This window comes from Argentina silus (genome assembly GCF_951799395.1).
Source record: "Argentina silus genome assembly, chromosome: 16".
NCBI classification, from domain to species: domain Eukaryota; kingdom Metazoa; phylum Chordata; class Actinopteri; order Argentiniformes; family Argentinidae; genus Argentina; species Argentina silus.
In genome coordinates this window covers 10,515,857-10,534,149 of record NC_139670.1, presented here as the reverse complement: position 1 = coordinate 10,534,149, position 18,293 = coordinate 10,515,857, and the positions used below count along the sequence as shown (strand labels likewise).

General features: G+C 44.2%; 1 protein-coding gene across 14 annotated transcripts in view; it reads left to right on the top strand.

Moving 5' to 3' along the window:
• Window positions 1-18,293, top strand: part of LOC310817431 (shisa family member 6) — a gene marked incomplete at both ends in the record, with an annotated part of 45,122 nt that overhangs the window by 5,594 nt on the left and 21,235 nt on the right. For all 14 annotated transcript variants that reach the window (XM_083688024.1, XM_083688021.1, XM_083688020.1 and 11 more), the window contains one exon: window positions 2,152-2,256. In XM_083688024.1, the coding sequence (XP_083544150.1) occupies window positions 2,152-2,256 (105 nt within the window). The remainder of the gene's footprint in view (window positions 1-2,151; window positions 2,257-18,293) is intronic.

Genomic DNA, 18,293 nt, shown 5'->3' with positions numbered 1-18,293 from the left:
CCACCAGACTCCACTGTTCTCTATAATGTAATGTGCAATGGCACCTTGCTGCTGCTGCAAAAAAACTAACAAATACAAAATAATGAATGACTGCAATAACGCTTTTGACAATAATGTAACCTTCCTGCTTGTTAACCTTGCTGTGACATGACCTCGAGACATTTCTCTCCGCACAGTGTGTGTATGTGTTTTTATGAATGTGTGTGTGTGAGTATGTCTGCTTGTGTGTGTTTGTGTGTGTGTGTGTGTGTTTGTATTAGAGTGTGTATGAGTTTGTGTGTGTGTGTATCGCTTCGAGAAATACGCACAGCATGCATGAGTTTTGCCTGGATTACAAAACTATGATTTAATTAGTTTAATTAAGATATGATTCGCCGATAGGCACTTTCATAATCATATTCAGCCTGCACTTTTTTTCAGAAAGCGGCCTCTAAAATTTCCCCCCTAATCTCTTACCAATTAATCCTGAAACTGTAGGGCTATACCATGTCTGCAGTGACCTCCCTCCCCCCCTGGGGCCTGATAATCATCACCTTCATGTTCAAATGAGCTTTTCTATGCTGACTGCATCAACATGTTTTAATACAAACCTCCTCCTGAGTGCACCTGTGTCAGACCTCAGCATCTCAGAGACCCCTCTAATTGTCCCAAGTGTTGCCTCTTGCCTAGCACCTTTTGCCCTTGTGTGTGTGTGTGTGTGTGTGTGTGTCTGTGTGTGTGTGTGTGTGTGTGTGTGTGTGTGTGTGTGTGTGTGTGTGTGTGTGTGTGTGTGAGTGAGAGCGTGTGAGGTGGAGTAAAGGGTTGCAGTTGTTAAGGCGATATTCATGTTACAAGCCCTTTGATCTTGATGTACTGTACATTATGCATTCAGGGTGGTAATCTTAACACCACTGGTTTCATGAAAGGTACCTAGAAGAAGTATTCTGTGTTTGCTGTGAGTAACGAGAGAGAGAGACAGAAAGGGAGAAAAGGAGAGAGAGAGAGGGAGACAGAAAGAGAGAAAAGGAGAGAGAGAGAGAGAGAGAAAGACAGACACACACAGAGACAGACAGAGAGAGAGGGGGAGAGAGAGAAAGAGAGAGAGAGAGGAAGAAGGAGAGAGAGAGAGAGATAGATAGAGAGAGAGAGACACACACACAGAGACAGAGAAATACAGTGTATGACACTCTATAGGGATATTGTGCATGGTTCCATGTCCACTAGTCCACTATGATAGATCCACAGCTGATCACTGTACCCTGTAAATGACCTCCTCTGTGTTAAAGCTTAGTCCACCTTGGAGCTGGGTAACCATCCATGTCGGAACTACGCACTACCGCCACAAGAATCTCTCTCATTCTGTAATGAAATTATCGGATTATTCAGATGTTCTGCGAACAAAAGGCGTAACGCTAGGTGGTTAGAGAAGCTGCGATTAAAAAAAGTATCACTATTACGCGAACGGTGACACTCATTCCGCCCACCGTCCCCCCCACACCTTCTCCCAGACTCTCAGGATGATCATTGTGGAGAAAGTCACGGTTCTTTATATCAAAGACGATAAATTCGTAATGCGTAGCCTTTCCCCTTCAGGCACTTCACGCTATCTCACCTTAATGAGTTCGGAATGCCATCAGGAGGGAGGGGATTGCTTTTGAAGAGGTCTTTTAGATTCAAGGGTTGTCACGGCGGGATAAAGGGTGACAAAAGGAAGGCGCCATGACAACAGTGTGTGTGTGTGTGTTGTGCACACACAATTACTGTCGTAATGGAATGGCAAAAATAATACAGGTAAAGAACGTGATATCGGTAGTGCTGGGTAACCTCTTGGGGAGAGGTGTGATTGGGTTCACAGGAGTCTTGTCTGAGAGCTAGCGACACCGATTACATTCAAATACATCTGGATTTTTGTAGGTGGGTTTTCTGTTGTGGTTCCTCCCATGTGTCATTTGAAGGTAGGTGTCTGACAGGGGGAGGCGGAAATCGGTGGACGGGGAGCTCATTGTAAGGCATGGAATGGAATGACAAAATACTGGTGTGTTTGATACCGTTCCTCATTCCAATCTATGCATGACAATGAGCCTCATTCTCCGGCCTCCCCTGGTAGGTATCAAGGTTTTTGATTGTGATGCTGTATTGAAAGCTACCCACGCTGTGTTTGACTGCCTGTAGGTGGTCTCCACTATGGGAAGGAGAGCGTCCGAAGCAGCGGGGGTCATGACCTTCACAACTTCATCTCCTCTGGCTTTGTGACGTTGGGCCGAGGACACCAGAAAGGTACAGCACAGTTCCACCTTATCTAACATCTTATCTAACCATCAACCATCCCCAGACAAGACAAGACAGACAGACTCTCTCTCTCTCTCTTTCTTTCTTTCTTTCTTTCTCTCCCTCTCCCTCTCTCCACCCTGTCACTCTCTCCTCTCTCTCTCTCTCTCTCTCTCTCTCTCCCTTTCTCTCACACCAGGGGCTCTATTTTAACGGCGTAGAAAAAAACAGTCTTCGTGCAAACGTTGGCACTGGCATCAGGGGGTGTGTCTGAAATATTAATGCTATGTTCAAGGCCAGAATTTGTCAGCACAACTGATGGCACTTGACCTGCTCATTGTCCTGAAAACGCCTCTTTTGCCCCTGCTCCACCCACCTGAGTGCAGATGAGACAGCGCTCCAGTGCTGTGGTCATTGCACCTGTTACCGCCAACACAAATGAACAGTATGCCTGCATTTGAAAATATAGCCCCAGGTCTCAGAGATCTTTACATAGCAGTACTGTAATCCACTCACCACATCTACCACCAGTGTGCAGCAAGGGAGGCTTGTGGAGGTAGAAATCAGAGGACGGACTCATTGTAATGCATGGAATGGAATGAGGAATGGTATCAAATACCATTCCAAACAATGAGCCCGTCCTCCGATTTTAACCTACACCAACCTCCCCTGATGTGTAGCAGCACCCCCCACCCTGCTGTATTGTACTGTATAGCATCACAGTAAAGTCAGAGTAATGACAACAGCAATACACAGAGGTGAAATATATCCTGGCTCAATTTCCCTTCCTGGAATTCATACAAACTGTCTCTTGTTTTTGTTTTTTTATAATTAGATGCACACACAATCGTTTTTTTCTTGCTGATGGCGTGGGGGTAAACACAGTGACCCTAGCATCATCTCACTCCCACTGAGAACACACACACACACACACACACACACACACACACACACACACACACACACACACACACACACACACACACACACACTCACACACACACACACACACACACACACACACACACACACACACACACACACACACACACACACACACAGCTGGCTGTCATTAAATGAGTTCTCCCATGGGTAGTATACTGTTTAGTATGCAGGCCAGGTTCTTGTGAGTCATTCCATTGTGCCTCCATATATCAGATGTACATTCACTGAACACTTTATTAGGAACACTATACTAAAGGGTAGGGCCTCCCTTTGCTCTCAGAACAGCCTCAATTCTTCGTGGCATTGATTCCACAAGATGTTGGAAACAGTCCTTTGAGATTCTGGTCCATGATGACATGATTGCATCATGCAATTCTTGCAGATTTTTCAGGTGCACTTTCAAGCTGTGAATCTCCTGTTCTACCACATCCCAAAGGTGTTCTATTGGATTCAGATCCAGTGACTAGGAAGGCCACTGAAGAACACTGATCTCATTGTCATGTTCATGAAACCAGTTTGAGATGCTGGAAGTAGCTATTAGAAGATGGGTAAATTGTGGCCATGAAGGGATGCACATTGTGATGATTGATTGGTATTAACGTGCCCAAAGTGTGCCAAGAAAACATTCCCCACACTATTACACCACCTCCACCATGAGAAGGTGTACAGGTGTTCCTAATAAAGTTCTCAGTGAGTGTATATGTCACCTGTAGCACTGAAGGTTTGCAAAGCAATTGAATGTGTGTGTGTGTGTCTGTGTGTGTGTGTGTGTGTGCGTATTTGCGTGTGTGTCTTTCTTTATACTTTCTTATACTCTCTATCGACAGTAAATGTATATTTTTTCTGCTAGATTTTATCTGTACATATCATACTTTATATGCATACATAATCATAGATAATAACATTTACAGTAGTTCCCTCTCACGTTTTCTGGTCTTTCTTGTGGTAAAGCACTGTACAGTATAAGAGTGGGTGGGAGGAATTATATGAATAGTTATATGGCGGCAGATTTATTCCATACATTACCAAACAGCAGCAGAGCCATCAATACTTAATGAATCCACGTACATCATCATAATTACAGCAGATGTAGTCAAGTCACGGATCTCATATTTGTGGCTCCTCAGATTTATCCCTGGTCTTGGGTGGCTTCCCATAAACGCTTTCTCTGTTAGGCTGGAGTGGGAGAAAGCACGGGGGTGATGAACTCATAAATCAACATCTTCCCTCTTTGGTGTGTCACAGTTTTGGCAAAAGCATTCAGGAATTGGGATCATAGTGCGACCTACAAACAAATATCCTGGATGAACTTGAGATGTAGTCATATGGAACAGAGAGAGTCTGGTGAAAGCTATCTCGTTGCACTCTCTCTCTTTCTTGTTCTTCATTGTAGTCTCCGTCTGTCTCAGCCTGTCTCTGTCTTGGTCTCTCTCTCTCTCAGCTGTTAACACAGACTCCTCTCTATGGTGCTCTCCATTAGCCCTGTGGCAGATATCAGCAGGGATTGAATAACAAAATCAATGGTCTGCTTGTCTCTGAGTTGGGTTAGAAGAATTTTCCGGTTCAATATGACCCTAACATCCCGCTAATGTACAGTAACTGCCAGGTGATATTGAGATGATCACTGGTCAATTCACCCGGACCTGACCTCTTATATGATCTACATTACTTTCTCTGGAGCAGGGGAGGAGGACGGGCCGGAAATCGGAGGACGGGCTCAATGTAATGATGGAACGGAATGAGGGATGTGTTTGATACCATTCCTCATTCCATTCCACGAGCCCGTCCTCCGATCCCTACCTACACCTGCCTCCCCTGCTCTAGACCTCAGTTTACCAAATGCTGGGTCATGACTGGTTAGTAGTTTGTCGCTTCTTCTAATTGTTTCTAGACTACAAACAGATCTCAGGTAACAATCTCAGTTTAAAATGTTCCAGGCATGAGTCAGGCCGAGGGTGACAGATAACAACCATTTTTAATGAGTAGTCAAATTCCCCCAAACTGGGAAGAAAAGGTTGTTTGAGACTGAGTCATGCTCCAGTTCTCTGGGCAGTAGTTAAATAAGCTGGCGTCTGTTCTGGTAGCTAATTACAGCCTGTGTGTGTGTGTGTGTGTGTGTGTGTGTGTGTTTGGTTGTTTGTTGTTCCCTTGAGGAGGACAGTGGAGGTCAGGGGCTGAGCTGTAGACCAGCTGGATGCTTCACATCTGTCTGCTAGGGTTCACCACCACTGCCCTGCATCGACCTCAAAGACCTTCACTCATGTCCGGTCTATAACCTTTACTTAGTACACAAGTACACATTACACACTAATCAATCACTACCTAGTAGACCTACAGAATGTGCAGAACAACATTACACTTCACATCAACATTACAGTGTCTACAGTTCAGGACAAAAAATATAGGTTGTTGTGTGTACTGTTGTGTGATTGTTTCATGAGTCTGACTCATCTAAGATAAAACCATAGTTTCCATCCGATAATGATTCAACATCTGCTGTAGCTGCATCCCTAGCCACGGCTTCTGCATACACACACACACACACGTGCATATACTGCACACACACACACACACACACACACACACACACACACACACACACATATATATATACAGCGTAGAGCATTAAATAGTCATCTTTTTATGCAAAACTTTGAGTCACACACATTTGTGTCAAGACAGTCTAGAGTTGTTGCAGCACCTTCTCTGATAATGCAATGCAATGTCCCAGGCAGCCTGCCAACCAGTGGAGAGTTGGACATAAAGATTTTCTTTTTTTTGAAGGACTTGCATGACACCTTCAAATATTTCCTTTTGGTTTATTGAAGACAGGTGTGGTCTCTGGCTGGGTGGCCATCTGTTCTCTGTGTGATCTCCACTGGTGTGTATTCCTGGGTTCCTCTATCCGGACGCTATCTTTAAAAGATAGAGCCACCCCTGTCTCCGGCGCCATCTGTCAGGGCCACGACTACGCCTCCTCTGCCTCCTCCGTCTCCTCCGTCTCCTCCTCCCTTCCTTTGCTCTTTAGTATTGTTGTCCAAAGATCTGCCGTGGTCTTACTTGCAAATAGATACAGTATCATCTTTGATGTGTCTTTTGGGCGCTGAAGCTCAACTGTGCTCAACCGTGATGGAAAATCTGACCAGCACACTCTGAAATATATTTTTGATAATGTTCAGAGAGTTGATCGTTTGAGTGGCTAATGACATGCAGACGTGTTTTCCAGTAGCAGTAGACTTGTGGAGGGGCTGTGATGAGAAGTCGCCTCATTTGGAACTGTGGTGTTTAGTTACAGATCAAAATGGCCGAATTCAGTTGGCGTTTAAGTCCCAGACCTTCAGTAACTGGAAACGTATCTGAGATCTTGAGAAAGGAGAGCGTCACGGGAACTGTTGGTGTCATACTTGCCGGTGGTGACGCAATGTATTTGCAAAGCCTACCACAACTAACTCCACTACCACTATGTCATTCGAAGAGGAAACACTAGACCCGTGGAGGGGGTGGAGGTAGAAATCTGTGATGCATGGAATTGTGATGCATGGAATGGAATGAGGAATGGTATCAAACACACGTATTTGATATCCATGCATTACAATTTCTACCTCCACCAGCCTCCCCTGTACTAGGCTTATATGATCTACATTACTAAGTTTTACTGTGCGTTCTCCTTGTTATTCACTGGCTGTCATAAACAAAACTCTGCGCTGTAAATCATTGTCACATTACACCAGAGTCTATGAAACCTGTCACACATATTTAGCTAAGCTAGAGGATCTATTTGGAATAAAAAAGCACAGTGCCACTCAGTGACTGTATTGAAAATCCATGTCAACAAAATTAGAACTCCTCCGCATCTTGATTGATTGAAATGTTCCGCTCCAGTCCGAGTGCAGATTGACAGCCTGCATGCAAATTTGATAAGGCATTCAAATTCAGTTCACTGACTTTGATTGGTTGAATACGCACATTTTAATTATTTTTTTCTCATTTCCCTTTTTTTCTCATATGTCAGCCCGGTTGATATGAAATTCAGCCAGGCCAGTGGATTCTGAAGAGAAGTAATTACTTCAGACAATGCCTCAATCCTCAACATAGTTGACTTCAAACTTCATTACCTTAGCCAAGCCGCAGTTTAATTTATAGTTTGTTTTCACAGAAATAAATGATTGTTTTTGCGAGTATTACGTGTCTGGTTTGATTGACATGATAAACAGTAGCAGAGCCAGGGGTGGTGGAAATGTGGACCGTTTTAAAGAACGTAATTAGTTTTTGTTTACTGTATTTTCTCAACACAAAATAAACACATGGGCCGCTACTGTACTGATTTCTACCTCCACCAGCCTCCAGCCTCCCCTGATGTACAGCATACAAGTATATTCCCTACGTGCCTTTTAGTCAGACTACTGGTGGGATGATTTTTGCTACAAAAAGACAAAAAAGAATCCCAAAAAACCTCAGGGATCTAGCGGTGAGAAAAGAGACTTCAAAAGAAAAAAAGAAAAAATCCAACCATCAACTTTGTTTATTGTTTCATAGTGACAGCTGCTTCACACTCATTTGTTATTTCTTTTTACTTTCTCTGTGAAGACATGGTGCATCACCACACACTCCCACTGGCATTAGAACAGTAATCGGATTTCCTGGAAGATCATAAATCAGATTCCATAGAGCACCAGCACTATGTATCATCAACCTGCATCATATGCATATTAACGATCTCTGCGCTGATGGTGCGTCAGACCAGACAACCCTACCTCAAGAATCTTCACAGGGACACAAACAATAACAAAAAACAGGAAGTGCCTCCCACGGTGTCCCCTAACGGCACACACACGCACACACACGCACACACGCGCACACACACACACACGCGCGCACACACGCGCACACACGCGCACACACACGCACACACACCCACACACACACACACACACACACACACACACACACACACACACACACACACACACAGATCCTATCTTTATTCATATCTATGACACATACTCTTCAAATGTCAGCCCAGTCAGCCAGCTTACTCCTCCAGTGATCCAGCTGTCACTCTGAGCTACTAGCTTTCCCACCAAAGCACAAACAGAATGTGTGAATGGTCGCAAGTACTGTCAACATAACTGTGCCCTGAACAACTGATACAGGGCATGTTCTGTTTCTTTAAAGGGATAGCTCAGGCTTTTCCACGTTAGACCTTATTTTCCACTTCCATGGGGTATTGTAGGCTCATCCAGACACTTTTTTCATACTTCCATTCTGGAGCTTTCTTTGTTTGGCTTCGGGGCTAGCACTTACCCATCCCAGTGTCCTGTACATGAAGTGGAAAATGAGGTCTTCGCAAAACCTGAGCTATCCCTTTATGCTCAAACAGAAACTAAAGAAACCTGGTTCCCAAATCAGTTCTTATGCAGTGAAATTAGCTGAGCACGTCCTTTTGCCGGGCTGGCTTTTGATTGACAGCCGGCTCCTCTAGGTACAGTTCCGACAGCTCATCTTATATTGGTGGTCCGGTTGAGGGAGTTGGCATCATTGACCTGCTGGCTAAGCACTCTTTAGAATAGCCAATGAGGACGGGTTAATAGGGTCCTTCAGAGAGCAAGAGGGCCACAACACTCATTAGCCTCGAGCTGCGATCTGGACAGATTTCTCACCGACAATTAGGAGAGACGGGAAGACATCTCCATCACTCTCAGGTGTTTTCTCATCTGAATATGCAGAGGATGTGGGATTAGGCTGCAAAACGTGTGCTTCAGTGAGAAATAGTAAATGTGTTAATTGCCAAGCTGCATTGCTGCCTGGCGCCCTACTTTGAGTGGGCATGTGGGCATTTTTTTCCTTCTTTATCACAGGTAAACATATGCCAGGTTTGCCCGCTCAGAGGCAAGATAGATAGATAGATAGATAGATAGATAGATAGACAGACAGACAGACAGATAGATAGATGGGTACTTTATTGATCCCCGAGGGGAAATGAAGGTGTTACAGCAGCTCACATCACAAACAACAACAGGAGAAATGAGAGGAGAGGAGAGAGGAAAGGAGAGTAGGAGAGAGAAGAGGAGAGGCGAGGAGAAGAGGAGAGGCGAGGAGGATAGGAGAGAGGAGGAGAGAGGAGAGGAGTAAATGATGGGGACCAGACAGCTGGTCACTCTGAGATGATTTATAGCAGTAACCTCTACTTGGTCTACGAGGACCAGAACGCTACACTCTTCCTCCTTGTTCCACTTGGACCAGAACACTACACTCTTCCTCCTCGGATGATTGCTTGAATTGAGATTTACACTGGAGAAGTGGTTTAATTAGTATCAGCAATCATCCAGCATTTTTAAAGATTGCTGTTCCATGGGCATGAAAATAAAACAACTTCATAGCATTTATATTAAATACAGAACAATATGTTCAAGTCACGGAACAACAACTACACTCCTTTACAAGTCTCTTGGGTAGCCTACTTCCAGGAAGGATAGAGTACAGTAGTGTGAATTAGAGCGGTGTGAGATGTGGGGACAGACAGGGAAAATGACAGGTAGAAGACAACTCCTCTTATCACTGTCCTTCTGTTCTGGCTGCTTTAAAACAAGCACAGCCATTTGTCTAGCAGCTAGGTGTGCTGGGGGGAAAATTGGCTTTTATCTTTGCTAGAGATACACACACACACACACACACACACGCACACGCACGCGCACGTGCACGCATGCACAGTGGGACAGACAAAATTACAGACAAACACAATGGCAGACAAAAGACAAAAGAAACAGAGAGAGAGAAAGAGAGACAGAGAGAGAGAGAGAGAGAGAGAGAGAGAGAGAAAGAGACAGAGAGAGAGAGAGAGAGAGAGAAAGAAACAGAGAGAGAGAGAGAGAGAGAAAGAAACAGAGAGAGAGAGAGAGAGAGAGAGAGAAAGAGGCAGAGAGAGAGAGAAAGAGACAGAGAGAAAGAGACAGAGAGAGAGAGAGAGAGAGAGAGAGGGAGAGAGAGAGAGAGACACCATGCTGTGATGAACAGGGGACAATGAGTAGGCAGTGCTGTGATGTTTGCTTGGGTAGCGTACCACTCTAATGTGCTGTATCAATCAGGATGCCCTCCGCTGCGCAATGGGCTAACTTTTATCGCTGCTCGTTAAATTAAGTGCAGATATTTTATGCGTCGGTTGAAATGCAAGGAGTTTTTCATGCTAATTTCCCTCCTTAAGATGTGTTATTCATCATCTTTGAGCAACCGGGCCCGTACATAAACGTGTGAGAGAACAGAGGTTACGGCGCTGACGTACAGTAGCCGGATGCCAGCGATGAAACATCCCGTCTTTATGCCGCTAATGCTGCTTAGCTCAGTTGATTAGCAACCTCGGGAGTTGTGTACAGTAGCGAAATGAAAGCATAACACATTCTAATACCCTAGCCTCCGATGGCTGTTTGACAAGCCTTTTCCAAGAGAGTCTCTTAGCCGAATTAAAGACTAGCATGGTGTAACAGATTGTTCATCATTGTTTCTTTTTCAGACTACAACGTGTCTATGTGTGCTTTTCTCAGTGGAACATTTGGGTTTGTTTAGTCTTCTCTCTTTGAAAGAGAAGCTGCCAGTAAACTAGAAATAGAGTTGGCTCTGACTTTCCCTTCTCTACCCGCTCCCCGGGGAGATAGCTCTGATGGGTAACATTTTACGACATTAGACTCACACATGTTCTTGTCTTCTCTCTCTCTCTCTCTCCTTCCCTCCCTCCCTCCCACCCTCTCTCTCTCCCTCTCTCTTACCATATCCAAGACAGGTTCTGATGAGATTACCCCAAATGCCACAGCCTGTGAAATCAAATGAACTTGTGAACTTTGCACAAATATGTATCCCAAATATCTCACCCATGTATGAACACATTACAAGATGAAAAGCGAGTTGGAATTGTAGGCAGAGTTGGAATTGTAGGCGGAGTTGCAGAGTTGTATTCTGGATTTTCTCCCAGTCTTTGAATTTCAAAGCTCTGCCGCAGGGGGTTTCTTGGTGTTTCAGAGCACAAGCTGAGGGATTAGAATCCCATGTTTAGTCATCATTGATTTTTTCTGACTGAACGTGAGCAGCGAACGCCCTCCCATATTAGATACCTGGGTGGTGATCTGACGACTTCTAATCTCCTGCTAAAAGGACAACGCCGGCTATTCGGATCAGAGAAGGATTCTCTTGCCACACACCGGTAGTCCCTCTGTTCGGAATACAACTTAATTAGCGTTTCATCAAAATGTTAAACATTATCATTGAGAGGCTATTACTGTTATTTGCACCCCATGCCACACACCTTATGACTGGTTGTGCTGGAGATGACGGGTCATTAATCCACAGAGGAAGAAATATTTGCTTCAATGCACAACCACGTCAGTGGAGTCTGGTGGAAGTAGAAATCGGAGGACAGGCTCATTGTAATGGATGGAACGGAATTAGGAATGGTATCAAACACATGATGGAATGGAACGAATTCCTCATTCCGTTCCATCCATTACAAGCCAGCCTGTCCTCCCCATTTCTCCATCCACCAGCCTCCACAGAGCCATGCAGAGTGCAAAACAGCTGGGGTTTAAAAAAAAAAACTAATTTCCAAACCATAATCTGTAACATTTAACGAAAATACAGCTCTGTACAGTAACATTTACTGTACGGTATAGCAACTGTTTATCATACTGAAGGGTAAGAAATTGAATACCGCGTAGCAATGACCTTCACAAAGGTATCTGCGCAAGCAGTAGGCTAATATATACACCAATTAAAACATGTTAATATTAAGCAATTTCAAAGGCAATTTGACTATTAACTCCGGTTAATAGCAGTCTGATCTGGGTGATGCTACAGCAGGCTGGCCTCATGCAGTGGTATACTTGCCCCCCCTGCAAGGCAAACTCCCCTTTTCATCTATAATCTATTATTCATAGCGAGGAAGCAGAGAAGAAGACTGGGGAAGGCAGATAACTTTCTCCCTTTCCCTTTCAACACCCCCCTCGCCCCTCCTGCCAACCACCCCCCACCCCCCACCCCCTGTTATCCCTCATCCCTCCATCCCACCCCTGCCCTATTCCCATTCACCGAGAGCCATTGTGTGGGAACACAAATGGAATGATTGCCTTTTGTTGTGAGGAAGAAATTTTGTATTCTGTGTGGAATTGGAATCTGGACTTGCCATTCCGAGCACACAAGCTCCGACTGCCTTAGGCATTGTGCAAATAATGATGCATGGGGGGGGATGAAATTAAAATGTATCAGCTCCAGGTTGGGATCCATCTCAAAATCTATTTCCTGAAGATTAAAAATTGAAAGGGCAATCATGGCAAAGAGGACATAGGTGTGTGTATTTGTTTTGCCATTGCTTATTTATTCTCTAATTTGTTTTGTCAAGATGTCGGTTTTTGAGGCGAGTGTATTAGACTATTGATCTTGAGTCAGAGGTGCAGATGTTGAATGGTGTTCCATTGTAGAACCCATTCACGTGTCACCTCATCTCTGTCTACAACAGATACACAGATACACAGTTGTAATGATAGGCTCAGGTTGTTTACCTTGTTGTTTACCTCTGGAGGTTGTTCACTCAGCAACTTAACGATTCAGTTGTTGCAACATTCAGATAATAAACAGTTGGACGGATCGTCTTGCCAGTTGCCAGCAAATTAACACCACAATAATTCAGTTACGGTACCAACCCTGATCATTCAATCAGTACAAGTCGGTACAAGTGTGATTTGATTAAAGGCAGGTGTGTTCTCCTGTATCTTAGTGACAGTGACACTGCCCTCCTGCAGCCGTCAGCCAGCTTGGATAATCACCTCGTTAGATCATGACATCAGACACTATTTTGATATCAGACAGAATGTGTTAAATGAACATCTTGCGAGGGACACGGAGCAGCCTTTAGCCGATCCACTGTCACATCCCACACACACTTGCACATCTCCATCTCTTTGCCATCCTTAACGCCACATCCCAGTTCCACACCCTGGCCTGCCCTCCTTACTCCTGTCTAACCAGGGCTACAAATTACCTTCATATTGTCGCTGGCGCCAATCCCGTGAACTTTTCTCATGGGCTGGTTGAGTTATTGCTGTTAAAGGCCACAGGTACTCAATCCCTCTCCCTAGACCTTGTGGTAATAGACATGGGACTGAGTGAGGTATTATAATTGAAAGGCCACCTCAATAGTGATAAATAATGAAGCTTGCCCAGGGGCCGTTAGTGGTGGGGGGAGGAGGAGGGAATCACACATATATCTCAGGGTTGGGGGGGTCACACTCACACTGGTCTATTATGAACAAACAGGTACTTAGTGACACGCTACCAACACCACAACTGGTAACAATGATAGAAACAGCATTTTTTTTTAAAATGGTGTTCCATGTTGCCATTTTGAAAATCATGTTTTATTGGTGCTGCTTCAAAAGGGGAGATTTAAGGGGGGGCTAGCTACATATTGTGATCGTGAGTAGCCCATTTTAATTAATCTGAGATTGATTTCTCTACTATACTCTCACACGTACAGTACCACATGCTGTACTGCCGGCTTAGCCAATAGCCTAGCATCGGCCCAATGCTGCAAGGAGAGTGAATCCCAAGTTTACTGTAGAAGTTTACTACGGTACTAGGCAAAATATGTGAAAGAAAACAAGGTTTGACAGATATGGGTATTCAAACCACCTCCCAACTGTGTGGGGGAGTTCCAACTCTTAATTACCTCACAGTTGGCGTACTGTACTGTTGGCCTGAGCCAGTGGGAGACAGGGACTACACACACACACACACACACACACACACACACACACACACACACACACACACACACACACACACACACACACACACATATGGAGACAGTAGTCAGTGACAGCAGCCATGGGAGGACTGAGCAGAAAACAGCCCCCCAGCTAGCATGTCTAGGATGACAGGAGTGAGGGGAAAGCTCCCTGAGGAGAAGGAGGGAGAGAAGAAAAGGGAGGGATAACCCCCCCCCCCCAGGCACACAGGACAGAGTAGGAGGCTCCATATGCTGGGGACAGACAGTACAGATGCAGTCTGCTATAGCTAGAACTCTTTTCTCTCTCTCGCTCTCTATCTATTTTCCTCTGGAGATATTGTTTGTTATGATAGGCTGCTGGGTCCGTATCCCTCCTATGAGAGGTCTGTCGAGTGTCGAGTCGAAAGTCATGTCCCTCAAGGATGCTGCCTGTGCCTGTGAAGAGATAGAGATGCTTCACTGGTTGTATACTGGGACTACAATGTGCAGATGGAGATATGTGATTTGTTTGTTCAGTAGTTTGTGTAGTTTGTGTAGTGTGTGTAGTGTGTGTAGTGTGTGTGTGTGTGTCTGTGTCTGTGTAGTGTGTGTGTTATTGATGGATAGTCATATCTTCCCTAACTTATGGATCCAGGGGATTTTCGTCGTCTTGGTTACTTAAAACGCAAGCCTCTAGGATTAATTCCCTCAATGCAGAGTTCAGAAATTCCGCCGCAGGCAATGAACTGTAAAAGGCTAGCAGCAGCGGCTTGGACACACTGTACTGTACCAGTGTAAAAACAATTCTATCCATAAAAATACAGACACAATCTATTACTTACTCCTCTCCTTCTTTGCTAACTCGTCTGTTGAGTCAGTCTTTTAATCTTCATAGTCAGCTTGCTCCCAATGCACCACAACATCTTTGGAAGCCAGTAGGACAGTAGAGGCTGGTGGAGGTAGAAATCAGAGGACGGGCTCATTGTAATGCACGGAATGGAATGAGGAATGGTATCAAACACACGTGTTTGATACCATTCCTCATTGCGTTTCATGCATTACAATGAGCCCGTCCTCCGATTTCTACCTCCACCAGCCTCCCCTGAAGCAGAGACACGCAGTGATGAGAGATGTTGTGACTCCGCATGGCACAGTTGTCCACATAAACAACTCGACTCGTGCAGGAATGTAAAACACACAATCAACTCTGGTCAGCATCACTGTAAACAAAGGTTGTTGTTGTCGTTGTCAGAAGTCCTGACAATGCATGTTCTCTTGGGAGAGGAGGCCTGCTAATGGTATATATATCAGTCCTTTTTCAGCCGAGCTCTACACAATGCGGAGAATAGCCTCGAGTTAAATTGTGCTTGCTTGCTTGCTTGCTATGCCTCGCCTATATTTCTCATCTCACGGACGCGGCATTGATCTGTCTCCTGAAAGCAACATTGGTGCCAACCTGAACAGCCCCCTTCAATATCGCATCAGACTCATTCCACACAGGCCAGGTCTGTAACCCGCCGCCTCACTGGGGGAGATGGAACAGAATACAACGTAATCTTCATCCCCATAGATCAGATCACTCTTGATCTTCCCCCATAGCCTTAAAAAGCTTTGCATGAGGGATGGTGTTAAGAAGCACAGTTCAGAGCTTTCTTCTTCTTCTATCAAGAGACGAAGATGAGAATTGAAGATGGTGAGATAATGTACAGCCCCCCCCCCCCCACACTCACACACACACACACACACACACACACACACACACACACACACACACACACACACACACAAAAGAGTGGTTTCCATTATTCATAACCTCACATTAAGTTGAAGTGGTGAACATAGTTTGCATAAATTAGTACTTTGTTGTCGTTAGTGCTCTCTCTTCCATTAGTGTCTAAAATCAGCAGACTCAGTGCAAACTAAAATCAAGCATACTGAGAAAGTCTTGATTACGAGACCAAAGTTTTTAATAGTTTCCTTTTTGAAGTACATTTAGTAGTAATTGGAAAGTCTAAAATCCCTCTCAAACTTTCTTTTTGAACAGCTCAACCAACGTGTTTGATATCATTCCTCATTACATTCCATGCATTACAATGAGCCTGTCCTCTGATTTCTACCTCCACCAGCCTCCCCTGATGTGAATGTTGTCCTGTATCCTCATGGAGCAGAGCTGCCTTGTCTGAGGAGGTTGAGTTTCTCTATGCTGGTTATATCTGGCAGATAGACCAATCTAGAGAAGCATGAAAGCATTAAATTAAACTGGGAGGAATCAGTCATGCAGCTGCCACAAAGCCCCCTGGGAAATGTAGTCCAAAAATTTAAAGTGTTTCCAGGGGATGATATCTGGAGTGCTGGCGGCTCATTGACTGCAAGCCTGTTAGCTAGCTCATTAGCCTTTTAACTATAACTGTTTCCATAGACCCTGGTGGCTTTGCTGCAGAGCATCGCTGACGTTATCTAGCTATAAATTAATGGCCCGGATAAATTCAAAATCCACAATGCACATTGCTTTGACATACTGGAAAAGTAAATAGTGATTCACACACAATTAGGATTCTCTCAAAGGCGTTACGTAATGCTTAATCCCCAATAAGAGTTATTTTGGTCCCAGCCACTGAGGCAAGGGGAGCAACCAAGGGCATGGCCTTCATCTAAAAGTGCTTGGCAGCTCCACAGCTAGCTAGCTAACACTCCTATAGTATTATCCACCTGAGACAGCCATCTTTGATTCTATATCTACAGTAAAATACCTGCCTTTTGAAGATGACAGTTTGCCATAGTTTTCATCGATGAAGATCTGAACAGAAAAAAAAGAGAAGAAAAATGGTCCTTATATAACCGTTATTTGAAGTGACTTTCCCCTAATAATTTAATAGGGCATAACTAATGGTCTCTAATTTGTTCTAATTGAATTTGACCATGCAGTTTGACTGGAACAGATAAGAACATCCAGCAGCCGATTCCCTGTCTGGAGAGCTAAAGCCACCCAGTGCTTCTAATACCAATATGTACCTAATCCTAAAGAGCCGTTCTGTTCAAATCAGGCGAAGCTGGTGGAGGTAGAAATCAGAGGACAGCCTCATTGTAATGCGTGGAATGGAATGAGCGTGTGTTTGACACCATTCCGTCCTCCAATTTCTACCTTCACCAGCCTCCACTGGTTCAAATGTAGTCTAGTGAGAGCTTTTTATTCAAAGTACCATTATCTGCTTGATTATTAGGAGTTTTGCTGTCATGTAATTCATTTTTCAAAATATGGTCTGTTGTATTACTTCTCCTACCAGTTATGAAGGATATATAGGCAACTTGCAACATGTGTATTAGGCACACTATAAACTAGTACATGGATATGTAGCCTCATTTGTAAGCAAATTATCCATTCCATTTCCCAAATAGCACAATGCACATCAGACTGCATGCATTATTGTGTAATGTGCTGTCCATATTGTCCAGTAACAAAGTGCTATTGCTTAATGCTTGCTTAATGGAGTGTTTAATGGGCAGTTAAAATGCGCAAGGGGCAACTTAACCTTTAAAAGACAAATAGGCTGACAAAGTCCTATTGTTGTGAAACATTCTGACAAATACTGCACAAAACCAAGTCACGGTTGCACCATCACTGCATGCTCTCAAAGGAGAACCCTCCTTTCAAACAGGCAACACAACACCAGTTGGAGAATAGTAAGATACATTTTGAACAGTCCATGATTAGTTTACTGGTATATGTAGCATGCTCTTTTATAAATACCTCGGAATATCGCTTTGCATTGCTGTCTCCCATGACCACTGCTAAATGAGTTGATTGATAGCTACCCATATAATCCATTATTGCGGTCCATTGATTGAGAGTGGCAATCAAAGATTACTGGTGAACCGGTGCTACCAAGGTCTTCCTAGGAGACTGGTCCCTCACAGAGGACCTAGCAGAGATGTCAGCCCCAGGCCCACTAATCACTCTACACTGTGAATAATGGCTATGAAAGCAATCACAGGGGAAATGCATCATCTCTTCGGTTCCTCTATCTATCAACCTGCCTCCCTCTCATTTGACTGAACGCATGCCAATGTGAAATATGACGCCTTGTCAAAGAGAGCTCTCTGGCTATGGCGGTCTGCCCTACTGCAGGATGTGATAATTAAGTATGCTCATAAAGACCATTGTATTTCATATATTGACAGATGTGCAGTTGGTTGAAAGGACTTGATGTTTCATTGGAACTGAGAAAAAGCGTAGTTTTTTTTCTGGCAAATAGTTCCTAGGAAGAATTGTGTGTTTTTTTGCAATACGCAGTTGCCTTAGAAGTTAGAGTAAAGCATTGATCACATTATTTATCTCTATTTATATTTATTTTAC